The 25,698-nt window shown below is 54.9% G+C and overlaps 2 protein-coding genes across 6 annotated transcripts; one reads left to right on the top strand and one right to left on the bottom strand.

Annotated features, from left to right (window-relative positions):
* The first annotated feature begins 171 nt into the window (after positions 1-171).
* Positions 172-5,176, top strand: TAX1BP3 (Tax1 binding protein 3). Its single transcript, XM_081219422.1, has 4 exons — positions 172-303; positions 3,296-3,415; positions 3,821-3,898; positions 4,206-5,176. The coding sequence occupies exons 1-4, from the start codon at positions 265-267 to the stop codon at positions 4,341-4,343; spliced, it is 375 nt and encodes a 124-aa protein (XP_081075548.1). The 5' UTR covers positions 172-264; the 3' UTR covers positions 4,344-5,176.
* Positions 5,177-6,127: 951 nt separating this feature from the next.
* Positions 6,128-25,379, bottom strand: CTNS (cystinosin, lysosomal cystine transporter). Of its 5 annotated transcripts, XM_081219414.1 has the most exons (13): positions 25,250-25,378; positions 23,513-23,602; positions 22,391-22,567; positions 22,188-22,267; positions 17,889-17,967; positions 16,621-16,705; positions 12,163-12,266; positions 11,921-12,052; positions 11,137-11,236; positions 10,927-11,046; positions 9,710-9,880; positions 7,864-7,981; positions 6,128-7,582 (listed from the first exon to the last, which is right to left on the bottom strand). In XM_081219414.1, exons 4-13 carry the CDS (start codon positions 22,246-22,248, stop codon positions 7,449-7,451), a joined length of 1,104 nt encoding a protein of 367 aa, XP_081075540.1. In that variant the 5' UTR covers positions 22,249-22,267; positions 22,391-22,567; positions 23,513-23,602; positions 25,250-25,378; the 3' UTR covers positions 6,128-7,448. The 5 variants fall into 5 exon arrangements, with proteins under 5 accessions (XP_081075540.1, XP_081075543.1, XP_081075542.1 ...); XM_081219417.1 differs by lacking the exon at positions 22,391-22,567 and having other exon boundaries at positions 25,250-25,379; XM_081219416.1 differs by lacking the exon at positions 23,513-23,602.
* Between the last annotated feature and the right edge of the window lie 319 nt (positions 25,380-25,698).

Below are 25,698 nucleotides of genomic sequence, written 5' to 3'. Positions count from 1 at the left end.
CGCCAGGAACTCGCACCCGCCCTCTGGCGCATGCGCCGCGGGCGCCCCGAGCACGCTCCACCCCTCTCTCCGCTTTTCTATGCGCGCGCTGGGACTTCCGAAAGCCCGAGAGCGCTCCGGCCGGTGATTGGCTGGAGCGTCGTTAACTATTCATGAGGGGGCGGGCCGGGCTGGTTGGCCTTTGTTAACCAGAGAGGGCGAGGCCTTAGGGATTTTCGCTGCGGGCTTCATTGAGCGGTGTTTGGTAACCAGATTGGGGTCGAGATGTCCTACGTCCCGGGCCAGCCGGTCACCGCCGTGGTGGTGAGTGGTCTCGCGCGGGCTCCTCCTCGTCTTGGCTTGACCCCACTTTGCAGATAGGTAAACTGACACCTCAAACACGTTGGCAAAGCGTCGAGCCCGGGTCTCCTACAAACCCGCAGCCAGAGCTCCGGTTCCCGCTCTGCCAGAGCGGAGCCGCGGTCTTACCCAGCCACGCAACAGAGATGGCTGGGACCCAAGCGCCTCCTGAGGAGCCGGGATCGAGGTCAGACCCCGCGCACCAACGCCGCCGCGTTGGGCTCCTCTCAGCCGGCCGGGGCAGGGAAGATTGAGGAGAAAGGCCCCTGCTATGGGAGTCTGGGAAAGCGCCCACTTCCCGGATCTGTGTCCCCAGCCGGGCAGCCGCGGGTGGCGGGCGCCGGCCCCGAAGTCCATGAGTCGCAGCCTCTGGAATGAGGAAGTGCTTCCTCCGCTCCAGCCGGCGCCGCCGCCCAGAGGGAGACTTGCGGGGTGGAGGTGGTCGTGGCCAACATAGCAGCCCCTCCCCCCTCCCCTGCGGCCTTTCCTTCTCAGACCCATCGCCGCCCGGTCCAGAGTGAAGGCTCATACAACTGGTTCGATCCTGCTCCGAACGTTCCCTGGAACCCCAGCCCTTGGGGCAAAGCCCAGGTCCCCTACCTGGCACTTGGGGCCTGAGGAAACCCTTTGGGGTCAGCTCAGGCCCCTGTCTCCTCCCTTGGCTGGTCTTGGGTGCCAAGTGCTATTAGAATAGGCAAAGTGAGGCTGGGACATTAGACCCAGATACCAATGCCACAGCTGGATGGGGCCTGGAGGCCCACTTTGTGGCTAAGGTGGGGAAATTGAGTCCCAGAGAGAAGTCTGGTCATGCTCAGTCGTGTGAAGAAGGCCTCAGGAAGGAGCCAGGTCTCTGAGAAGAAATGCCTGCTGGACAGGGCACGGGTCAGGTGGAAGTCCCAGTCCTGGGGCCCTGGGACTGGCTGCAGTATCTCAGATGGGCGTGTTGGGGACTCCTGCAGTCAGGTGGTGTGACCAGAGAGCCACTGATAAAGCTGACACGTGAGGGTCAGCTTAGAGCACCAGCTCAGGCCTGGGCTAGGAGGAGACATTGTTGGACCTGCTGACAGCTGTCCTCAGCTTCACCCTGGCTGCACCAGCCTGCCTTTTCCAGCTCTCTAGCTGCCCCAGAGAGAAGGGGTCAGGTTTGCTCCTTAGCTGGAAAAAAGGGGTGCAGGTGGGGAACCAGAGAGGGGCAGTAACCTGCCTGACCTCACCCAGCAAGTCAGTGACGGGGCCTTGTCTCCCAGTCCTAAAGCCTGTACTTCTTTCTGATCTTAAGGGTGAGTCAAAGGTGCGCAAAGGTGTGTGTCAGAGGAGGCAGAGGCAGGCCTGGAGGAGCGCACACGTTTGCGCATGAGGACCTAGGTCCAGTGGGCCTCAGGTGTCACGCTTCCCGCAACCCCCTTACTGCAGGTCATGACTGGTCCCCGGGCCTTCCTCAAAACCCTAGGACCATGACCCTCCAATTCTTCTCACACTAGGAACACATCTGAATTTGGTGGGTGGGGTCTGGCCTCTCCCTCTTGTGTCTTGGATCAGGGATGGGGGTGGAAGAGGCTTCTTCCTACCCTGTGCCCTCTCCCATGTAGTTAACATTTGGAGAATGTTAAAACCATTTTGGCCTCTCCTCTGAACTCTGGCTCCATAGGCCTGTCTACCCTCTGGACACCTGCCTGGATGGCTCCTGGCTCTCCAGCTCAGCATGCTCCTTCTCTTCTCGGGTCCCCATCTGGGAGATGGTTGTGTTCAGCCAGGCCAGGTGGCCAGCCAGGAGCTCGCCTTGGCTCCTTTCGGCCATGAACAGTCTGGAGCCTGTTGATCTCACTTCCTAAGTAGCTCATGTCCCCTGGCCTCCACATCCCACCTCTGTGAGACATCTGTTCCCTTACCGACTGCCTGAGTGGTCATTCTAGCATCACACCTGACCACGATCTACCATCAGGCCTGACCCCAGCCCTACTCCCCAATTTCTGAGAGCTCCAGTGGGCCTAGAATCAAGGTCAGGTGGCCAAAATCCTGGTCAGCCCAATGCCTGGTGCTCCTTTGTGAAGCCCCTCAAGTCCAGATCAAGTCACCTTTTGCTTTGTGTTTTTCTTCTTTCTGTTAAAACTGTCAACTTTTGGGGTGGGGCAGTCGGTCTGGCTCCCAGCATCTGGTGACTGGAGGGTGGCTGCTGAGGGCTTTGAAAGGAGCTTGGCACAGATGGGGACCACAACCTCAGAGTATGGTGGGAGAGCCCGAGGCCCCTCCTCCACCTCCTCCACTGCACAAGAGCAGGGCCTGGGGCTTAGGGAGACCCCCCCCTCCCTCTGGGCCAGTCTCCTGGGCCTGCACTCCCTAGCCTTCCTGACCTGGGCTCAGCCTCATCTCACCTCCCAGTTCCGGTCCTGCGCTGTACACTCCGGTCTCTGGACATGTATCCATAGCACCTTCAAGCCTCTGCTCCTGTTCCTTTGGCCATGACAGCCTTCCTCCTTTCTGTGCGAGTTTGATCTCTGCTTTTCCCGAGCATCTCCGGGCTTGCCCTTGACAGGGCTGGCTCAGCAATCCGAGCTGCCTCAGCAGAGTGCCTGCATTTTTTTTCAGGGCCTGACCTCTCCTGCCCTGTGTGGTCCCTCCCCTGGGACATAGGCCCTCCTTCAGAGCAGCCAAAGCACCCTGGCTCTTGGGCCAGGAGGGGCTTAGCATGGGTTGAGAACGCTGGTGCCTGAGACAGAGGAAGCTGGGAGAGGTTGGGACTGAGGGTTGTGTGGGTGGGTTGATGTGGCTGAGTTATGAGTCTCAACCCCCCAGCCTGCCAGGCTGGTGACCAGCTGGATTCCTGAAGGAGGCCCTGGGCCCCACCCCCGTGGCATGGCTCTGAGCCTACCCAGCCGCCTGAGGCTGCTGCAGGGAACACAGACCACATTTGCTCTCCATACCCACTCATCCCCAACTCGTTTTTTATCTTTGCCAGCAAAGAGTTGAAATTCACAAGTTGCGTCAAGGTGAGAACTTAATCCTGGGCTTCAGCATTGGAGGTGGAATTGACCAGGATCCCTCCCAGAATCCTTTCTCAGAAGATAAGACGGACAAGGTGAGGAGGACTAGGGTCTGGGGACCTCTCTGTGAGGCACAGAGGCCTGAGATGGTAGGTCTCTGCTTCCCGGGCCTTTGTGGAAGGAGCGGACCTCATCTCTCTCAAACGGTCCTCTCTAAGAAGGTCCAAGAAATGATCTGGTGGGAATAAGTAGGGGTGGGCCTCCCAGCCCTCCCAGCACTAGGAAGCCCTACTCAGACAGAGCCCAGGAGGCTAGCAGCAGGGGCTGTAGCATCCATGGGACTGCTCTACTTGCCCCTTGGCTGTTCGACACAGCTTGTGCTGGGGGATACTGGGTGCGGGACAGACAGACGGCTAGGAGTATGCCATGCTGGGCTTTGCTCTGTGGATAAGAGGCCAGTCCAGTGACCCCAGTGCTTGACTTGGGCTGTCTCTCTCCAGGGCATTTACGTCACACGGGTCTCCGAAGGAGGCCCTGCAGAAATTGCTGGGCTGCAGATTGGGGACAAGATCATGCAGGTAACAGATGTCCCAAAGGAGGAAAACAAGGTTTGGGCCAGAGGGTCTAAAGCACTTGGGGGTGGTGGGGCTGCCCCCGCCTGCTTCCCTGGGCACCTGGGAGAATCACCGAAGTCGTTTTGGAGCCCATACTGGCGTCAGCCCCAGAGGAGGCTGGCTCTCCGCTGTGTATGCGTGTTGAGGGGTGCTTGGCATCGCCCAGCCCGGGCACGTCAGCTTGGGAGACCCAGGCCTCCCAAAGCCCGTCCTACTTTCAGATCCCAGAAGGTGGCGAGCTGAGGTGGGCTGTGTTCTCTCCCTGGGCCAGGTGAACGGCTGGGACATGACCATGGTCACACACGACCAGGCCCGGAAGCGGCTCACCAAGCGCTCGGAGGAGGTGGTGCGTCTGCTGGTGACGCGGCAGTCGCTGCAGAAGGCCGTGCAGCAGTCCATGCTGTCCTAGCAGCCGCCAGGGCCCCCGACTCGTGCCTGCCCGCCCCTTGTACAGCGACACCACTTCCACGCTCTGTCTGCCCCTCGTCCTGGCTTCTGCTCGTTGCTGGGCCCCCGCCTAGAAGGGCAAGAGCTGGTCCCAGAGGCCTGACCTGCCTTCCCCTCTCCCACCACGGGCCCGAAGCTCTGGAACCAGCTCTCTCCCTTGGACACAGAGGATTGGAAACAAGGGCCTGGAGCCGAGTTGGAGTCAGTCCCCAATCTGTGACCAAGGCTTGGTCCCCAGACCCTGCTGCCGGGCCACAGCAGGCGAGCAGGGGGCCCCCCCTTCCTGAGAGCACCATGTAGCTGGGAAACGCAGGGCTGGGCACTGCTCCCCGTGTCTTGGCTCCGCAGTGCCTGTGCCCCATGCTTTTCCCTGTGTTTCCCAGCGGGGACTCGACTCACTGCCAGAGACGCTATGAAGGTTTGTCCGGATGGAAGCCAGGCAGGCTCACAGCTCACCCCGTTGCACTCCCGTCCCCCAAGGGGTGCGGGCCTCCCCCGGGTTCACCTGCATACAGGATTCAGATGAGGCTTGAGGCTGACATTTCAGGGCAGTTCTCAGGATTGCCATTTTCCTCTATGCCTTTGGGTTTAACGTTTGTATTTTTTTTAATCACAACTTTGATACAAAGTGTTTTTATCGTACTCTTTGAAGATGTCAGTTCAACTTTCGAATTCGGCTAATGCACATCTGGGAATCACTCTTAGCAAGGAACCAGCCTTGCTTTGGTTACTGTGGAAAGAGGGCAGTAGGAAGCCACCCCACGTCTTGTGCCCAATAAACGGTGCTGGACTTCATTCATCAGAGGCCTTTGCTGAGGCACGAGGTAGGGATATTTGGGGGTGAATTGTGAGAGAGCTTTGGTCGTAAGGCTGGCTGACTTGGCCCCTGCTGCTCTGGACAAAGCCCAACTATCCCCAAGGCCGCTGATGCTGGGCTTGCCCAGGGCCGCCCGCGTGGGAATGTCTGGGAGTACCTTCACTGGAACTGGGCCAGGAACCCCCAACTTCCCTCGCGTAACCTAGCCTCAGCTCCTATTGGGGAGGGACCTCATGGACACCAAGGGACAACATCCACCCCCTAAGACTCTTAAGAGCATTCAGTTTAGCACAGCCAGGGATGCAGCCCCAAATGTTTCCAGGGGCTGTGACCTGAGGAGATGCTGGGGAGCGCTGAGGCCTTTGCTTGGCCCAGCACTGGCTGCATTACCAGCTCTGGGAATTGTTGCCACTCGTGGACCCACCCACCTAGCACTGCCAAGTCAGATTTTTGCAGTCTCCCACCTTTAAAGTGTGGTACCCAATCACAGACTGGGTGGCCCAAGTAACACAGGCGTGTGGGCTTGGTCAAGCTGCAGTTTCTGCTTCAGGGAAACAAGATCCTAAGTTCTTTGATACTTATACCTGGCTAGAGGATCTGGAAGACTTCCTCCCCCACCCTTCCCCCACGTGCCCTTAAAGACCTCATCCAACCCGTGCTCACCACCACAGCCTGAGTGCTATGCCCTTGGTAATGCAGACAGGGTCCCTGTGGGACCCACCTGGCCCTGAGCAGGTAGGCATCTTGTACCACCCAACAGAGCTCCCCTGATGAAATGCCGGGTCGGCATGCAGCCACCTTGGAATCAGTGAACTTCGAAATCCCACGCATTTCCTTACACGAGTGACTGAGGCTGTCTCCCTAAGCCCCAAGGACTTGGTTCTGAAGCCAACACCCCTGCCTCCTGCATCTGGCAAATGCTCAGTGTGCAGAGGAAATCAATCAGGTTTAATTAAGGACAGAAGCCCCTCATGTGGATCTCGTGGTTAACAACTATGAGAGTGGACTGACAAGCTCATGGCAGGTACAAGGCACGTCCTGGGACCCTCCCCTCCCCTCCCCTCCCCTCCTCCAAAGGAAGGACAACTGCTTGGAGTGGGGAAGGAGGGCCTTTGGGATCAGGTTGGGCCCATAAGGATTGTGTGAGTTGGTCTTAAGTCCTTATCTGAGGCTCCTGAACAGCCACAAATTGGTGAGTCTCAGGTAGGGGTCTGGGGAGGGAAGGGGGCCTGTCCTCCCCAACAGGGGAGCTGTTTTCACCACCTGGCAAGTCTAACAGGCGTCTAAGGCACAGACTGGTGTGTGTGTGTGTCCTGTACTCCACACTCAGGGTAAGGAGCAGTTGGAGGGGCTTGGGGCCTGAATATGGGTAAGTGGAAACAGGCAGCAGCAGAAGAAAGTAAGCCACTCACTTCCAAAACATCCCTCTGAAAAATCCAAAAGGCTCGTTAGTGTGATAAGGATCCAGAGAGTACTGGATGTGAGCCCGGTTCTGAACCAATCTGTTGGGTACCTCAAGGCTCAGAAATACTGTTTCTTTACCAGAGCCTGGCCTGGGCCACCTGTGATTGCAGTCGTGGAAGTGGATTTATGTAGAATGAGTGTCAGGACGGTGAGTGCTCAGAGAATGCAGCCTTCAGAGGAGGCACCCCAAGGCCTAACCCCAAAGTCCTAGCCCCCCTGCCACCAGCACCAGCACCTCGGGTCTATTGGTCATGGCACCTGGCTGCTTGGTCTCTGAACACAGCAGTGGCAGCAAAGCACCCTTGGCTCTCCCAGCTGCAAGGTCAGTCCTTCAAGCTGCTCCCAGAAACGCTGGTTGCTTGGGGCCAGGCCTTTGGCTCCAAGCCCAGTGCTCAATCCTGCCTGGGATGGCTGCCAGAAGCCCTGTGTGCTGCCTGAAGCCTTGAAGAAAATAGAGATGCAGCATCAAGATGCAGGAGGGCCAGATGCCTGGCCAGCAAGGCCTGGGAGGGGCTGAGACCTCTGGGGAGTCTGGGAGGGGCCGCCAGTGGTCTGGCCGTTAATCTTGGCACACAGGTGCCTATCCCAGAGGTAGGTTCCTCCCCGGCCTGGAAGAGTCCTGGACGAAGCCAGACTGGTTCAAGTTTAAGGAGTTTGGCCCTGAGGAAGAGAGTGCTTCTCCACATGGAGCCAGCCCGGCACTCCAGACGGCTTCTTCAGCCTTCCTGGTGGCAACTTGCCCACCAGGGCCCAGGGCTTGGGCTGTTTCTGCTGGGTCCCTGGGAGCTAGTTCAGCTGGACATACCCTGGTTTCTTTCTGTACAAGCAGAAATGCTGGATGAAGAAGACAACATCGAAGAAGATGGAGAAGATGCCGAGGCCAAACTTGGTTGGGTCTCCAAAGATCAGCGTCCACTGGTCTGTTAGCAGCCAGAAGGGATGGGATTGGTTTTGGATTTAGGTTGGCAGCTCCTGAAGCAGCTGGAGCACGTGGGGCTGCGGGGCGGGGGGCGGGGCGCGGGGGTGCTCATCTGCCCAGGAAACCACAAGTCCTCTAGCTGCCAAAGCCCCGAGGTGAGACTCACCTTGGGGGCTGGGACTGGCTAGGATTCCCCGAGTGGGGGAGGGGTGGTTTCCAGGAAGCCTGGCCCCGCCCTGTGCCTCTAGCCCGCCAAGTGGGCGGGCCTGCCGGCTGACTCACCGTTGTTGTAGGACTGGAGGAACATCTGCAGGAGGCTGAAACTGCCCCCAGTGAAGTCCAGAAGCACGTTGCCAATGCTCCAGCCCTCGGTGCTTTGGTAGTAAAAGTTCAAGTAGGCCTGGGCCAGACAGATGGAGGGCGGTGAGGGGGCTCAGTGGCGGCCTCCTGCACCTCGTGACCGCGCTCCAAACAAGAGCGGCTCACATTCCTCCCACTCACGCGCTTGGACCTCAGCTCCAAACACAGTGACCTTTGGGCACGGTTTGGGCGGGTCCTGGGGTCTCATGTGCGTGCTCAGCAAACAGAGCCCCCCTCCTCCTCCCCGCGCGCCCCCCAAACTCCGGCACAGGGGTGGGGAGCTGCTGCCTCTCCATCGTCTTCAGCCCTCCCTATCCTGGCTTTCCAGCAACTCTGATTTTGCTACTCACCTTCGAATGGAGAATCGCCCCAAACTCAGCCTGGACTGAATTCATGTCGTGCTTATGAACATGGCCTGGGAGTCCGATGGCCTGGTCTGGAATCCCAGCTCCACCATCGGAGGAGCTATGTTACCCTGGGAGAGTTACTTGACTTTTCCCAGCCTTACTCTCCCCGTCTGCAGAGTGGACTTAACTCCCTCCTCAGCCCTGGTTGGGCTCTAGGGCCTCCACCTCGGGCTTCCCAGGTCCAGCCCACTCGCACATCACCCCTCTTCCAGCTGCCAGTGCCCTCTGGGCTTCTCTGACTGCTGACCTGCCTTCCCACCACCCGGGGCGACGGCTTGGCCTCTGCAGTGGTCTTCTCCCAGTTAGCCACCTGTCAGTTCCCCTCCTTTGCCCTCTCCCACCTCTCCAGTCCTGGATGGTTCCAAACATCTCTAACTGGGGCTCCTGCCTCCCAGGTTTCCCGGGCACAAGCCTTCCCATGCTCAGGGACTGAGGCCCCACTTCCCCCAAAGCCTTCCCCCGACTCTGAAGCTGCCTTCCCAAGCACCCTGGGACCGGGCCCCGCCTTCCTGGCTTCACAGTGCTCCGCGGGCAAGGTCTTCTCTGCCTGTGCCTTTGTGCAGGCTGCCCCGGCCTGGAGCGCCCCTTCTCTCTTGTCCACAGACCTGAGTCCTGCTCACCCTTAAGCGGATGGCTCTGTTTCCATGCCCTCCAGGGTACTGGCCCTGACTCTGGCCAAAATGCTCTCCTTCCTGGGCCCATGGAACACAAGGTTCCCTGTGCTGGAAAGGCGAGTTAAACGCGAGGGCCTAGATTCAGCCTGCAGTTGGCAATTCTTCTACACCTGACCCTCTCTCGGGCCATTCCGCCTGTGGGGCAAGCTATGTTTGACTCTTAAGCTGTGTCTGACCCAGCTCTGAATAGGACTGTTTGAGTACTCGAGGGGGGGTGCTGAGGGCTCACAACGAGGACCCTGAATGGTGGTGGGTTCCCCCCTCCCACCTCATCTTCCTGGTACCCTGCTGTGGCTCGTCAGGGTCATCAGTTGTTGGTAATGGGTGGCGGTGGTAGGGTGGGGGGCAAAGGTGAAGTCATTAGAAAGGTGGGGCTGGAGAGAGATGGGAGTGACCTGCACAACCCTTGACTCTCAGAGCTGAGCATGAGTCAGAGAAGCGGCCACTGACTTCCCCGTGGGATTCCTGGCCCCTGGGAAGAGCAAGTACTGGTCACAGCCGGTTTTCTGTGAGGCCCCACTCCGGCTGGGCTTGCCAGCCTCCTCCCTGTAGCTTTCCATCCACATCTCACCCCGGCCAGAAGCTGCCCCAAGGGAGCCGGGTCCAGGGTCTGTGTCTCATCCCTCTCACGCTAACGGCCAGACCCTGGAGGTTCCTGTGGAAAAGGCGGGCAGACCCTGGAGGTACCTGTGGAAAATACTTGACCAGCGTCACTGCCAGCTTGATGTAGGAGAAGCAGAAGAGAAACTGCAGCCACGTGGTGGCCCTGACCGCGGCTGTGATCAGGGTGATGAGTGTGAAGAGCCAGGAGAGCACGAGGAAGCTGATGGCCAGCCAGGACACCCGCTGGTTGCCTCGCTGAGGACGAGACAGGGAGGGGGAAGGGATGGGTGGGGTGCAGAGAGCCCATCTTGTCACCATCAGGGTCTCTGGTTCCATCCTCTGGGACTTGAAGAGCCCATCTGCTTCCTGTTCCCATGTTGTAGAGCCGGGTCCCTCTCAGAGCCCACCAGGAGTGAAGGGTGCTGGGGACATGGCCCCCATCACGCTGGACGCCTGGCACCTCATCTCGGCCCAGGCTCCTTCCACGACCCGAGGGAGCCTGATTGGCTCTGGAATCTCTTTCCCAGAAGCAAGCCTCCCTCATCTAACCTTCTCAGCAAAGGGTAAGAAAACCTAGAAGATTCATGAAGGTGGGGGCCAAGCAGCTCTGGCCGGCCTTGTGTGTGGGAAGAGAACTCCCCAAGGGAAGTGGTGCACCCACAGGGACGGGAAAGGAAACAGTAGCATCAGCGATGCCCTGAACACGCACGAACTCACGACGTCCTCCTGCTGAGACAGCAGACGGCCCTCCAGCAGCACAGCTGTGCCCGGGCTCCTCAGCCCGGCCCCCAGAGCCCCCCAGGGCCTCTCCTGCCCCCTCCACTGCCACCCTGGCCACCCCATCTGCTCACGGTCCCTCTTGCTGCTCCCTGGCCTTCACAGTCCTGTCCGCCGGCTGGGGTGCCCCACCCTGGCCCTCTTCCCCACCGCCATGGGAACGTCACTCATCCCTCAGACCGCAACTCAGTGCCCTCTTTCCCCCTCCTCCCTGGCTGAGTCGTGGGGCCCACGAGCTACCTGTGCTCTCCCTGCCCGCTCAGCTCTCAGCCTGCTGGGCCATCACTGCCTCCCTCTGTGCCCCTCACCCCAAACCTGGGGTGGCCTGAGGACTTGGGCTTACGGGGTGTTCCCTGTGCCCAGCGTGGGGTCTGGATAATAGGCCAGCAGATGTGAGTGAACGGACACATTTCCCTTCTGGGGGTTTCCATGTCTCCTGTAAGACGGCAGGTATGGGCAGCAGGTGCCACCGAGTGTTGGCCTGGGCAGCGCAGGCTGCGGCGGGTGCCAGGGTGACTGCTCACCTCGTACAGGAAGCACTGCACCGTGATAACCAGGGTGAGGGCGACCGCGTGCAGGCTGAAGAAGACGTCATTACTGTCCACGGGGTTCACGCCATTCGGGTATTTGAGGAGAAACTGCTCCTGTTTGGGAGTGGGGAGAAGCTGGGGGGTGAGGGGTGGCCAGATCACCGGACAGCTTGGACTGGGCTGCGGGGGTGAGCAGGGCCGTACCTTGATGGAGGGCACCCAGAGGAGGCCGATGTTGAACACGCTGTAGGCCACGAAGCCCATTAGGTTCAGGGCCACGAAGTCAAAGCTCAGACCCACGACACTGAGGAGGGGGGCGGGGGGACGGGGAGACAAAGCAGAGCAGGGGGTGAGACTGGGGGCCGCCGGGGGCTGGAGGGGACAGAGCTCCCAGCACACAGGAAGGAGGGCCTGGCTCCCTCAAGGAGAGCACAGTCCTCAGGTCCCTTTCCATGCCACCCCCAATGCCACCGAACCCCACCCTGCTGGGATTGTCTGGAGGCTTCCTGCAGAGAGGAAGCGCCTCCCTCCCCGGTTCCCAGCTCAGCAGCCACTCAGAGGCCCACGTTCCTTGGTGGCCTAGGTGTCCTCGGTGCATGACGCCTGGGCCCTTGTCTTTAAAATCAAGGTGGGCCGGCTTTCGTCTCTGAGGCTGAAGGATCCAAGTCCTGCACTGGGGCACAACTTGACACTAATTCCTCCAGGGCTCCGTGGGCCAGGAGCCCGGCAGATTCCGGTGGGCTCCTCCCCGCCAGCCCCTTCTCCACTTCCACTGAGAAGCCCCATTTTGTTGCTTTCGCAGGGAGGGGCTGAACTGCACAAGAGACCAAATGCCCAGCGCAGCGCAAGTCCTACACAGGCGCTTAGAAGTTTCACATCAGACCCCTTTTAAGAAAGGACAGGAAGAAAGAAGAGCAGAGGGGTGAGTCAGAACCCAGGCTGCCCACAGGCTCGTTGGAACGCCCATCCTACCGGCCCCATGGGTTACCTCTTCCGCCTCCAGTTGGTGATCACCTGCGGGTAGAAGGAGATGGACCAGGCCACAAAGTAGATCCAGCCGATCACCTGGTTTATGATGCTGACGACACTGCTGTGGATCACGGAGAAGCGAATCCTTGGGCTGGAGAGAATGTGGGGACCGGGATGAGCTGGGGCTGGACTTCTGGAGGAAACCCCACGTGCCAGCACCATCCCCCTTTTTAGGGCCCACACGGGCAGAGGCCAGCCTACCTGGTCTGGTTGGAGTGATTTCCGTGCAGGTAAGTGGTAACTTGTCCAACATTTTGAGACGTCACTTGAAAAGAGGAATCTGTCACGCCGGGAGGGACCACAACCTGTTAGGAAAATTGAATCAGGTCCAGCGCCCCATAGTTATTGGGACCCCAGCTCCAGGCCATGCACTAGGGAATGGAGGGACAGGTCACACACAGCCCCTGCCTTCTAGGAGCTTCCTAACAGGAGGGAGAAATGTTGGACTAATCAGCCAGCTGGAACCCCCATACATCAGTGTCAGACTTTCTGAGCAGGAGGGCCCTGCCCTCAGGCCCTCCCCTGGCTTATCTCTGAGAGATGGTGGGAGGGCCCTCTTCATCTCACTAGCCATTCTATCTCCGGCAAGTTATTTGAGCTCTGATCTCGGTTTGCTTATCTGTAAAAGGGGATAACACAAGTGTCTACCTTACAGGGTTGCTCTGAACGACATAATGTCCATAAAGCTTACGGCACCCGAGCCTGACACGCAGCAAGCTGTGAAGTGTTTACCATCACTACTACCCTACGATGACTGCTATTACCTCTACTTCCGTTACTGTGGACGGCTCTTTCCAGATCCACAGAGGGATGTCTGCCCCATGCCCAGCCTGGCTGCCAAGCGACAAAACAGAAGAGGTGCACACACCAGACGCCCGGCAGGGAGCACATCCTTACCCGCATTTCTGCCCAATATTCATCGAAAGCTCTGCTCCAAGAAACAGTACCTGGAGGCCTACCTGCAACTTCTGACCTCCCAGTCATGCTTCCTGATGCTCTCAAATCCCGAGTGTGGCAGGGAGTGGGATGATACCTTTACTGAACCACACTGTCCCCCTGCCCCCATCTCTTTGTTCCCTGGATGATGCTTCAGGGCCCGCCTTCCACCCATGCTGTGGGCACTGTGAGGATGTGGCTCACTGGATTGCAGTGGCTTCTTCAGGGACCCTTGAACACTGTCTTCCTGCTCTTATCCCCAGAAATCAGGGGGCTTTGGCAGGACAATTGAAATGGTGTAAGTGGCTGCTGCAAAGCCTGGGATCCAATTCGTGGCCAATGTCGCGTGAGCTACATCTTCATGACACGTACAACTCTCGGCTCTTTTACATTCCCATCCTCATTTGTTCCTATTTTTAGCAGATTTTCCTGGCAACTGTTGTTTGCATATTTCTAAGTGGCCACCAGGTCCCTTCTAGAACTAGGTAAGAGGAAAATCTTCCAATTGGAAATTAACTGATACAAGACAGAATGAAATCATAACAATTGCTTTTAATCTTTTTTATTAATTTTTATTTTTGGCTGCGTTGGGTCTTCGTTGCTGCACATGGGCTTGCTCTAGTTGTGTCGACGGGCTTCTCATTGTGGTGGCTTCTCTTGTTGCAGAGCACGGGTTCTAGGTGTGCACCCTTCAGTAGTTGTGGCACGTGGGCTCAGCAGTTGTGGCTCACGGGCTGTAGAGCGCAGGCTCAGTAGTTGTGGCGCATGGGCTTAGTTGCTCCGTGGCATGTGGGATCTTCCGGGACCGGGGCTCGAACCCGTGTCCCCTGCATTGGCAGGCGGATTCCTAACCACTGTGCCACCAGGGAAGTCCTGCTTTTCATTTTTTTAATCAATAAACTTTATCTTTTAGAGCAGTTTTAGGTCCACAGCAAAATTTATTGCTATCTTTTTCTGAGTGCTTTCTTTCTATGTGCCAGCTGCAACCCTACTTGCTACTTGCTACTGCTTGCTTTTAATCCTACTGCTTTTAATCCTCACAGCCCTGTCAAGGAGACATTATTAACCTTCTGTCCACAGATGAGGAAACTGAGATGTGTCGGGGTGATGTACCTCACCTGTGGTTCACAGGGCAGGCTCCTAGACCGCCTGCCTGACCCCCAAGTTCTACCCAGTGGTTTCCAAAGGCACAGGGAGTAGACAGGAGTAGTTAGAGAAAGGGATGCGTCAGGGAGGCATAAGCCTGGAAGAGTGGGCTGGTGCCCAGACAGGTCATTCTACACATGAATCTGCCACCATTACGCTAAAAAAAAATAAAATAAAATAACTGAACTAGGGACTTCCCTGGTGGTGCAGTGGTTAAGAACCTGCTAACGCGGGGGACACGGGTCCGAACCTTGGTCTGGGAAGTCCCACATGCCACGGAGCAACTAAGCCCGTTCACCGCAAGTACTGAGCCTGCGCTCTAGAGCCCGCGTGCCTAGAGCCCGTGCTCCACAACAAGAGAAGCCACCGCAATGAGAAGCCCACACACCACAACGAAGAGTAGCCCCCGCTCGCCACAACTAGGGAAAGCCTGTGCACAGCAACAAAGACCCAACACAGCCAAAAATAAATAAATAAATAAATTAAATTAAATTAAATTCTTAAAAAAAAAACTGAACTATAACATAGGTGCAGAAAAGTGCACCCAGCACCCAGATCAAGAAATGGAACATTTCCAGACCCCAGAAGCCGTGTTCTGTTCCCTTTTGGTCACTGCTGATCCCAAAAGGAGACTACTATTTTTTTTTTTTACTATAGGAGTATTTTATTTATTTATTTGTACAGCAGGTTCTTATTAGTTATCTATTTTATACATATTAGTGTGTACATGTCAATCCCAATTCATCCCCCGACCCCCGACCCCGCTTTCCCCCCTTGGTGTCCATATGTTTGTTCTCTACATGTGTGTCTCTATTTCTGCCTTGCAAACTGGTTGGGAAACCACTCTTCTAACACCATAGATTTGCTTTGTCTGTGTTTGTACTTTACACACAAAGAATCATACAGTCCAGGCTTTTTTTTTTTTTTTTTTGGCTTAATGTTATGCTTGACTTTCACTTATTTTTAAAAGATTAATCTTTCCCTTAGATGTTTGACCCTTAAACTAAGTGATCAGGGCTTCCCTGGTGGCGCAGTGGTTGAGAATCTGCCTGCCAATGCAGGGGACACGGGTTTGAGCCCTGGTCTGGGAAGATCCCACATGCCACGGAGCAACTAGGCCCGTGCGCCACAGCTACTGAGCCTGCGCGTCTGGAGCCTGTGCGTCTAGAGCCTGTGCTCCGCAACAAGAGAAGGCCGCGACAGTGAGAGGCCCGCGCACTGCGATGAAGAGTGGCCCCCACTCGCCGCAACTAGAGAAAGCCCTAGCACAGAAACGAAGACCCAACACAGCCAAAAATAAATAAATAAATAAATAAATTTATAAAAAAAAAAAACAAAAAACTAAGTGATCAGTGTCCATTCCTCAGAGTCTAAATTTGATCTGTGGATCAAGCCAGACCTCTGAGGGCTAAGTACCACAACCTGCTCTTAGAACCAACGGCTTTTCTTACCCTGCAGCAGGCCTCATATCCCGGGGCAGGAGGGGGAAGTTGTGGGAAATGGCCCTATGAGATGAGACTCCCCTCTCACTCAGGTCCTTTAGGTAGACGCTCTTTATCTGATCATGAGTCAATACTGTTTGCTTGCTAGGGGGCTCAGAGCTGATTTGCAGCTCTTTTCTACGACCACACAGGGCCTCATGCTGAGCCTCACGGCTATCAATTTCATCCCTGTGTTCATCTTGTCTGGTTTCTTTTTTCCCCCTACTGATTTGTTTTAAAATCAAGTTGATTGGTAATTGGCTCAAAACCTTGGTTAGGTGGAAGCAGGGTATGTATTAACAGATAAATGTATAAAGACTATAAATAGTCATCACTATTATATCAGACAGCCTCTGGCACTGGTTTTTGGAAATAACACTCATCCAATGGGATCTCAGAACAGTGCTTTGCAAACTTTAATGTGGACCCAAATCATCTGGGGAATCTTGCTTATATGCAGATTTTTAATCAGTAGGTCTGGGATAGGGCATTTCTAAAAAGTTTTAGTGGGGAGGGATAAATTAGGAGTTTGGGATTAACGTATACACACTATTATATATAAAATAGATAACCAACAAGGACCTACTGTGTAACACAGGGAATTACATTCAATATTTAGTAATAACCTATAAGGGAAAAGAATCTGGAAAAGAATATATACATAAAGAATATATATACATATGTGTATGTATAACTGAATCACTTTGCTGTACACCTGAAACTAATATAACATTGTAAATCAGCTATATTTCAATTAAAAAGAAAATAAAAGATTTTAAAGCAGAGACAATGCTCCTAGTCCGTGGATGCTCTTTGGGCAGCAATGTCTTAAAAAACCATCTTAAGAATTTCTTCTACATTCTCAGAACCATTTCTGCCTCAGATTTCTTACCATCACTTTCCTAATTCCATCTACATAGCATAAAACGTCCATCCTCAAAGAGACTAACAAAGCCCAAATCTGAGATTTCTAGAATAATAGGACAGGGGCAGCCCACGGTATAAAAACAAGGTGGCCTATTTACACAAGCACTTAGTTAAAATGTGTTTTGTTAACCAGTAGTTTTCTGCCCATCAGTTATGATTCATTACTTACTTCATCAGGGAGCTGAAGGATAGTAACGTTTTTTGAACGAAATGTAATTTCAAAAGTAATCACCAAGGTTGCATTTAAAGGACGCCTGTGGAGGACAAGAGTCTGGTTACCGCTGAGAAGTTGTACTCCGTGAGATCTCAACCAGCCCTCTGGATTTCACAGCAGGCCTGTCATTTCTCAAGCAATTAGGGTGAGGCACTGCTATGTGCTTGGCCCTGGGGGGTTGAGAGGTGGGGTCCCTGTGGCCAGTGAGAACATGAGAAGGTGGGAAACTGGCTGTGAGTGCCACATGAGGTGTCCAGAGGCCGACAGGACCGTGGCATCTGCTCTGGTGGGAAAGGCTTCTGAGAAGGGTCAGGTGGCAGGGAGCAGCATCCCCAGAGAGCAGTGAGATATGTCTGAGTGGGAGCAGCCCATAGGGACCTCAAGTCTGGGCTTAGAGGCCTGGAGTTAATTTGGAAGGTGGTGGAAAGCCGCTTAAGGATTCTGCAGAGGGGAGAGTTGTGCTGAGGGGGTGATGTGTCAGATTTACAAGGTGTCGCTGTGCAGAAATGTCAGGGATCTGGGGATGGAATGCGGGTCGTTAGGGAGCCTTGGTCCCAAAGCTTTGGTTTGAGATCAGACATCCCAGGAGAGGTGAGAAAAAGGGAGAAGGGTAAAGAGAAAAAAATAACAGGGTTCCAGATCTTCATCTTGGGGAATTCTCATGGCTGGGAGGCAAGAGTTGGGCAAAGCAGGGAAGGATACAGAGGAGGTAGACTCTGTGGCACGGTCTGGACTAGGTCGGCACCCTCGTGCAGGAACTAGCAGAGGGCAGCTAGAGAGCCTCTCAGATGAGCCTCAGCAGGAGCGCTGCACAGTGGGATCCACCCTATGCAGTTGGATGTGATCTCAGAAGCACTGCCAAGCGACTTAGCTCCTTGCCCCCAACCTTCAGGGCTCTCTTCAGACATTTCAAACCTTGGAAAGGACCACTTGGAAGTCTGGCATCAACTGCTGGTCACTCAAGGACCCTTCTCACCTGGGGAAAAGGCTCACGTGTCATCCTCTTCCCACTGGAGGCAAGGATTCAGCGGTTGGGGAGAGAGAGACTTTGGGACCTCGGTCTGCAGCCTAGGGCCGCTGCCTTTCTTTCCCTGGCTTGTCTTAAAGTGAAGAGGCAAGGGCATCACACTTAAAATATGAACAGACTGAGCCGGGGGTCAGCCCTGACCCAGCTGTGGGGCGAACGAGCTGGGCTGAGGACAAAGCTGGGCCTGGGAACTTACGGGAGGGAGATGCTGACGTTGGTGGAGCTTCCATTTTCCAGCTTCACGGTGGGAGGAACAGAGAAGTTGACCGTGGACTCTGGAATGACCCAAATCAGAGGCATGAGTCATGAGGTCAGAGAACTCAGGCCCACTGAGACGCTGGGAGGAGGGACCCTGACACTTGAACTTGTGAAGTCTGATTTATAACCACCTCTATCCCCTAGGCAGAGACTCTGAGATTCTGAGGGGCTAAGTAAGTGATGGGACTGGAAATGTCCTTGTTATGCTCTTTCCCCTTCTGCTGCCAGAAACAGAGGGAGACACAGGCCTGTGGAGATGCTATAGCTTCCTCCTCTCCCACCGATGAGCTCTGAGGGTCTGTAGGAGTCACCCAGAAATAGAAACCATGGAGCCCAAAAACTGGTGCCAGTTTTTGGCCCAACTGGCCCAAAGGAAATCAAGCCACAATCTGGGACTGGAACACGTGGGCTTAAACCACCTCTTCAGATGGAAAGCACAATGGTTTCCTCTGTTCATGAGCTAAGCTGGCCCTGCAGAACCGGTCCTGTCCCTGGTCCTGTCCCTTCCTGTAGTCTCAGAGAGACACCTGGGGCCCAGCTTACCTGTTTCTAAAGAACTGCCTTTGGGCTCCTGTACAAACCCAGCTCACCCCATTCATTGATCCCCTTCCAGAGGCTGACTCTGCTGGGGACACGGGAGAGACTGGTGAACAGTAAACAGTTTCACTATGGGAGATTTCTTCTTGGCATTAAGATGCTAACTCAAGAGGTAAACAGATAGGCCTCGGGGGTGAGGGAGGAAGCAGGTTTGGGGAAGCCAAACACTCCAGGGCAACTTGGCCACAGACCAGGAGTGAGTTAGCTTCTCTTTGACCTCTTCCTGTGTTCTCTGGGCGGCCCCTGCGCCCCAGGTGTTCTCAATGCCCCAGGCACGCATCTACTTCACCTCCCTCACCTGAGGGCCTTCCCAGCCTAAGGTGTGATCATGAATCTAGACTGGGCTGGGAACGGGGTGGGGGGGGGTCCACAGGGGAAAGCAGGTGCTCAGTTTGATGAAGATGGTCCTTGTGTGGGTACTGGCTACAGGTGGGGCCCAGGTCTCCCTCTCCCTCCAGGTCTCCCCAGACCCCTCAAAGGCAGAGACGAAGACCTGAAATTTTAGATGCTCAGGTTGGAAGGAAACTTAAAAGTTCCCTAATTCAACCTCCACTGTCTGAGCCCCTTCTCAGTCCTCCTACCTAGTAGTTTCTCTTCCTCTGTCCGGACACCTCGGCGGGAGTGGGGGAGGGGAGGGGGGTGCGGAGAGTAACCTCATCTCCTCCAAGGGAACCTGCCAGCCTGAAACTTGCACGCCGGGGCCTGGCTCTGTAACCCAGGACCTCTCAGACCCTACCTGAGCCGCCTTGTCCAGGCTGGCCTGCAGGTGGATGCAGATGCAGGCTCTGGCCCGTGCCTGCAAGTCTCCAAGCTGATTCCCACAGTCCGTTGCAGTCCCCACCCTGGCCCTTGGGAGGCCAAGCTGCTCAGAGCAGAGTAGGATGGTCCCCACCCACCACCCCCTCCTTAGGTGTATCCTTGGGGCCTGGAGGCAGCTCTGCCCCTCCTTGTTCACACTCACCCCTCTCATAGCAGCCCGAGGCTCTGCTCTGGGCTGCACAGCTGAGGTAAGAGGACTTAAAGGTCCCTGCTGTTACTTTCTACCTAGAGCCTGAGGACCACATCAGATAAGCAAGACCCTGCCCAGGACAGGGATACTGAAAGTGATGTCAGGTAGCCACCCACATTCTGGGTCCCTGGGGCTCTGCTGGGACTGTGGTCAGGGTGAGTGGGAGATCCGCCGCATGGCCTTAACTCTTCCTGACTCTGCATTTTAAAAGAGGAGGTTGTGAGCTCTCAGAGAACCGGGTCAGGGTTCAACCACTTCCCCTCACTTAGCCCCAAGGAAGATGGCAGCGCTCAGCAGCTGCGAGACTGGGCTCTGGGCCACACAGTTCCCTCCTGGTTCTGTCACTTCCTCGCTGTGTGACCCAGAGTAAGGTACTTAACCTCACTGGGCCTCCATTTCCTCACCTGCGAAATGGAGAGCCCAGCACTACCTCCCTCCCAGGGGCACTGTGAAGATAAAGCGTGGTGACGCCTGTGATGCAATTTCCACACAGCCTGAGTGCGAAACAATTGCTGGTGACTATTCTTATCATCATGTAAACCCTGCAGGACATTTTTTAGCCCAAGATGGGAGGCAGTTAGGAAGCTGGCATCATATCATATCCTGGGAAAGCATGTTTTAAAGTTTGCCCCAGGGCAGGAGTCTCTGGACACCACATCCGAATAACCAAATGAGTCTTGGTGAGACTACCTGAAGGTTTCCCCAAGGAGAGTCTTTGCATTTTAAAAACTGATCCTTATTGGCACATCTTCCACTATGCCTCCCACCGCACGCCAGCCACTCTGCTGTACTGTGAACTCCCATTCTCTAATTACTATAACAGTGAGAGACGGGCAACGTGATCCCTATTTCGGATAGAAGAAAGTGGAGAATCCCATGAGGGCAAGTGTCCTGCTCACACAGCTCAGAAAGAGGCAAGATTTAAACCTAGGCCAGCCTGGTCCAGCGCAGGTCCTTGCCACTAGGCGGCAGCACCTCAAGATTCCACCCAAAGAAGTCAGGGGCAAAAAACTCTGAAGGCAAATGATCTCATCATTGGTCCTCTATTACCACTCCCGAAAGCAGAGACAAGTTTGGGAGAGACTTCTACCCTCTCTGGGCCTAAGTCAGCCCTCTGTATAATCAAGTGGTGGCAGTTGGATTTGTTCTTCTTTCCTAGGGCAATGCATTAGCATGACTAATGGAGCTTTACTTAAAGCGGGCCAAGGCTCATGTACACACTTTTGGGCCTTAGTCCCAGACAATATGATCCGGCAGGTCTGGAGTGGGGCTCTGGCATTCGTATGGAAGAACACCGGACTCCATGATGTCCTTTCTTTCTTGGAAGAAACCTCTTCTTTCTCGGAAATTGCTTACCCACAAGGTGTGACTACAAGGTGACATGACTGATTGTTTAACAAACCTGGAAGAGCTGATCAGATGACCTGTGTTTTCTCAGAGACTCAAGAGGCCAAATAATTGGAGCAGTGCACCCACTGCGTGTGGCTCTTGGGAAGCTTTGGCAAGGGTTTGCACAGCTTGTGTAAGGTTAATTTGGAAACTCTAGTTGGGGTTTTAAGATGTATTTGATTTGTTTTTGGCTGCGCTGCAAGGCTTGTGGGATCTTAGTTCCCTGACCAGGGGTTGAACCCAGGCCCTTGGCAGTGAAAGCACCGAGTCCTAACTACTGGACTGCCAGGGAATTCCCAAGATGTATTTGATTTTTTTTTTTTCAGGTTTTTTTTTTTTTTTTTTTTGTGATACGCGGGCCTCTCACTGTTGTGGCCTCTCCCGTTGCGGAGCACAGGCTCCGGACGCGCAGGCCCAGCGGCCATGGCTCACGGGCCCAACCACTCCGCGTGGGATCTTCCCAGACCGGGGCATGAACCCGTGTCCCCTGCATCGGCAGGCGGACTCTCAACCACTGTGCCACCAGGGAAGCCCGATGTATTTGATTTTTGACAACAGCCAGATGATCAAAATAATGGGCCTGGTGTCCTTGGAGGCTCTACACAGCTTTTCATGGAAGGAATTTCAGCAATGTTTGGGCAGTGGAGAATCGATGGAATGATACAGGCCTCTAAGGGCCCTGCTCTGAAGGTCAAGCCTCACAAGGATGCACAAACTCTGACGTGTTTTTCGACAACCAGCCTGAATTCTGTGAGGCCCCTAGCCCTGCTTCACCCTGGTTCCTCGGTCCCTGTCTAAGGGAAGAGCTTTCTTATCATACCAGGCGATGCCAGGCAGGCTCCTCAGGTGTCTACCGCTTGGCAGAACCAGGTGCAACAAGGTGGCCACCTCACCTGCTTCTGCAGCATCTCCCAGGACCCATAACTCCCTCTGTGAGGTCCACAGGGTGGGAACACGAGCTCTTCTCTACAGATATTATCCCAGATTTTCAGAGCTCCATAGTTTGATGTTGGTGATACAGAAAAGGGAATAGGGACCCCAGGGCAGAAGGCTAATTATCTGTGGAACCATCTGGCTCCCTGTAAAACTCCTGGACTCCAGACCTCGGTCTGCTCCAATCACTGGGTGCCCACCTAGCCAAGGGGCAGGCAGACACACGCAATCTGGATGGTCCTGAACTTTTGGCAGCAAACAAGTCAGGCTACTTACTCCATTTCCCTCTTTATCCATTTCTAAACTTACCACATTTCTCTATGAGCTTCAGGGGAAAAAGGATAAAAACAACCAGCCACCTCCTTATCATGTTCCTCGATTTCAATGAACTAGGAAGAAAAACAAACAGCAAGAGAAGTTCAGGTTAAAGCTGGATCAGCTTAGCAACAAGTGGACAATAAGCCACCTGGAACCATGGCACGGACAGTTCATAAAGGACTTTCACTTCACACCTGTGACTTCAATGGGCTTTGTATCACCAGCTTGGAGAAGGGGACCCCAGGGAGGACTTATCTTTCTTTGACATGTGGGGAAATGGGCTCAGAGAGGCTTAAGTGGGTTGTGTAAGGTCCCACCCTGAGGAAGTGGACAAATGCTGAATTTTTCCCTCTTCAACTGCTTTGTGCAACCTAGTAAACAGAAAGAAAGAATGCAGCCTTATTGGCTGGGGGTTCTTTTTTCCAGAAGATATTAAAACTGTGGTCAGATATTTGACTTTGTGAACCTATAAACCTTAAGGAAATTAACTTCATTTCCTGTCCTGGGATAAGCGTCTATGGGTTAATGCCACCAACCAACCCTTGATTAGGACTTTTTTGTTTGACAAGTGTCACTTCTCTGGGACCGGCAGGGATCATTCACAAAGGGGACCCAGTGTGGGACAAGCCCCAGATCAGCCCCGTAGCAGCTCATTTGTTAAGTGAAGGAGATGGGTTGCTGCGTACCCATAACCCCCACGCACAACAGGTGAGCCAAGGGTCAAGATGGGGCAGGTGAGCGTAAATATCTGTAACTTGGCTTCCACATAATGCTTCAGTATACTGTGCTCTGGCCCGCCACCTGTGACAGCCTCTGGGGATTCCTGCAGACTGTTGGAGAGCCATGAGAGGTCGGTGTGGAAACATCCCTGCCCCCGCTCTGGTTTCAGTTTCCCCAAAAGGCTTCAAGAACCCTCCTGATACTCCCCTTCCTCGAAAAGGTCTCCCTGACTGCTTCAGCCTGCCTGACCTCCACTGCCCCTCCCTCTCCTCCAGGGGCCTCTCTGCCTGCTGCAGCTCCCCCGATCATTGGGTCTTATCTCAGGAGCTTTCCCACCTGCCGGCACCCATCTCCCCACTCTCTGGCCTCCTCTGGGGGCCTTGCCCTTGGCGCTGTATCCCTGTGCTCTCTGCCCCTCTGCTTTCTGTACCCTGACCTGTGGGAAATTGCTCTCCTGTGTATGTGGAATGACCCCCCTCTCATTCTTGCCACTCTCTGCTCTTCACACTTGATGTCCTCAAGCTCAGGATTCAGTTTGTTCCCCAGGGCAGAGTCTGGGTTTTCCTTGAGAACTCAGGCGCAGAATCAGGCCTAACCGGCTCTCTCATTCCACAGGATTGGAATGTAGACTGAGGAACTCAAATTCTTGGACAGCAGCAGTTCCCTGGTCCCAGATGCTGACACGCCTTGGAGGAAAGACATTAGAACAGATATAACGAACTTGAGAGATATGCGGTCGATTACAATGTTTGAAAAAGATCAGGTTAAAATTATACCCAGGGACTTCCCTAGTGGTCCAGTGGGTAAGACTGCGCACTCCCAATGCAGGGGGCCCGGGTCTGATCCCTGGCAGGGGAACTAGATTCCGCATGCATGCCGCAACTGAGAGTCCGCATGCCGCAACTAAAGATCCCGCGTGCTGCACCTAAGACAGCATGCATACATGCATGCGTGCATAAATAAATAAAATATTAAAAATTATAATTATACACAAAAACTAGTGTTTTGTGAATGCTACGAGATAGAAATGGAGAATTTCACCACAATGGGCTCTGTCTGGCATGCTGCTCTTCCTGTGTAAGTTCTATTAATATATTCTAGGCCTCACTCAGATGCCACCTGCTTCAAGAAGCCTCCCACTCCCAATCCCCTCCCAGGGGCAACCTGGGGTCAGGGGTTTCCTGTGGTGGCTCCACTTGGTCGGGTATCCGGTTAATCCTGTCACCTGTTGTACAACCTGGAACTCCCTGGATCTTCTTCTCTTGGAGAAGTAAAACCGATAGTGGCAAGGAATGTGTGCCCTGGAGAGTGACTGCATAGGTTTGAACCTGAGCTCCCCATTTATTAGCTGTGTGACTCTGGGGTGCTGCTTAACCTCCTCAAGCTCCAATTTCCTAAAGTGAAAACAGGGACAGTGGAAACTAAATCATAGGACTTAAATGAAATGACACGTTAAGCACGATTTGTGGTCCTTTTATCAGCAGTATTAAAATTTCAAGGGGGGCTTCCCTGGTGGCGCAGTGGTTGAGAGTCCGCCTGCTGATGCAGGGGACACGGGTTCGTGCCCTGGTCTGGGAAGATCCCACATGCCGCGGAGCGGCTGGGCCCGTGAGCCATGGCCGCTGAGCCTGCACGTCCGGAGCCTGTGCTTCGCAACGGGAGAGGCCACAACAGTGAGACCCGCGTACCAAAAAAAAAAAAAAAAAAAAAAAAAAATTCAAGGGGAAGGGGTTGGTAAGAAAAAAAGGTTGAGAAACAATGATGTAAAGTAAATACAACTGTTGCCTAGGGCACTTAGCAGGTTCTCACAAGCCTAGGTTGTAATTTTCCTCAACATTGTTGAAAAAGGCAGGGCCCAGTAGTCCTCCCTTCCTCCAGCTTGAAAGGCCCGGAGGGCGGGGACGGGTCTCGTCCTGCCCACTCCCCCGTAGCCCAGCCCGGCGCTCAGCACCCCAAAAGGAGTTCCTGACCGTGGTCCTCTCAGTGTCTCCCCTCTGCCAAGCAATCTGCAAACTCTGCGACCCAGACTCAGGCAGCAACTAAGCAGAAAGCGGGGAAGGGACGCTAACCTGCACTGGAAGAGAGCCTCCCACACCACCTCGGCAGCCCGGTGTCCCCTGCCTCCACTCACTACCACCCGAGACCTTCAACCCGGGGGCTGTCCGGTGCCTCGAGGCCAGGACTAGTGGCCGGGGAAGGAACCCTGGCGCGGCTGAGGGAGGCTGGATGCGCGGCAGGCTGCCCAACTGATTTGCTGTGCCAGTCTCTAGGCCTCAGGGGGTCCGCCTGGGAAATGAGGCGGGGGGGGTTCTCGGAGCCGCGTCGGCTCTCACCTGAGGTCCTCTAGGCTCAGGGGACCGACCAGACGGGACGCAGAAACCCCTTCGGACTGTACCAGCTTCCTCCGGCCGGCTTGACTTAATGTGGGGCGGACCAGAAGTCACCTGACTCGAGCCACCTGATCCGCGGAGTACAGGTCTCGGCGCGATGCACCCTGGGAGCTGTAGTTTTCCCGCGTCTCAGCGAGACAGTTTGGGGCTGGGGAGGAGCGGAGGGGCTCAGGCAACTTGGCAGGCATGGGGGCTCGGATATGTGGGAGGGTTAAGACACTATTAGGGTCACAGAAGCTCTCGCATCCCCCAGCGAGACTCGGGGTATTGGTACTTTGGTGAGCAAGGCCGAAGCCTCGGGCCACATCGCAAACCCTGACCTGCGGGGCGGGGCCTGTAGGTTCCGCCTTCCACCGCGTCTCCACCTATAGCCGGGGCCCGTCGCTCGGGCT

Source organism: Mesoplodon bidens (genome assembly GCF_964165515.1).
Source record: "Mesoplodon bidens genome assembly, chromosome: 19".
Taxonomy (NCBI): Eukaryota; Metazoa; Chordata; class Mammalia; order Artiodactyla; family Ziphiidae; genus Mesoplodon; species Mesoplodon bidens.
Note: the sequence above shows the minus strand (reverse complement) of the source record. Positions and strands in the feature narration are given on the sequence as shown.

Coding starts and splice junctions, on each gene's coding strand:
- TAX1BP3 (XM_081219422.1), top strand. CDS start 265: ATGTCCTACGTCCCGGGCCAGCCGGTCACCGCCGTGGTG. Junction 304..3,295: donor AGCCGGTCACCGCCGTGGTG/GTGAGTGGTCTC, acceptor TATCTTTGCCAG/CAAAGAGTTGAAATTCACAA. Junction 3,416..3,820: donor CAGAAGATAAGACGGACAAG/GTGAGGAGGACT, acceptor GTCTCTCTCCAG/GGCATTTACGTCACACGGGT.
- CTNS (XM_081219417.1), bottom strand. CDS start 22,248: ATGATAAGGAGGTGGCTGGTTGTTTTTATCCTTTTTCCCCTGAAGCTC. Junction 16,706..17,888: donor AACGTCAGCATCTCCCTCCC/GTAAGTTCCCAG, acceptor TGTCCTCCACAG/GCGTCCTTTAAATGCAACCT. Junction 7,982..9,709: donor TGGTCAAGTATTTTCCACAG/GTACCTCCAGGG, acceptor TGTCTGGCCCAG/GCCTACTTGAACTTTTACTA.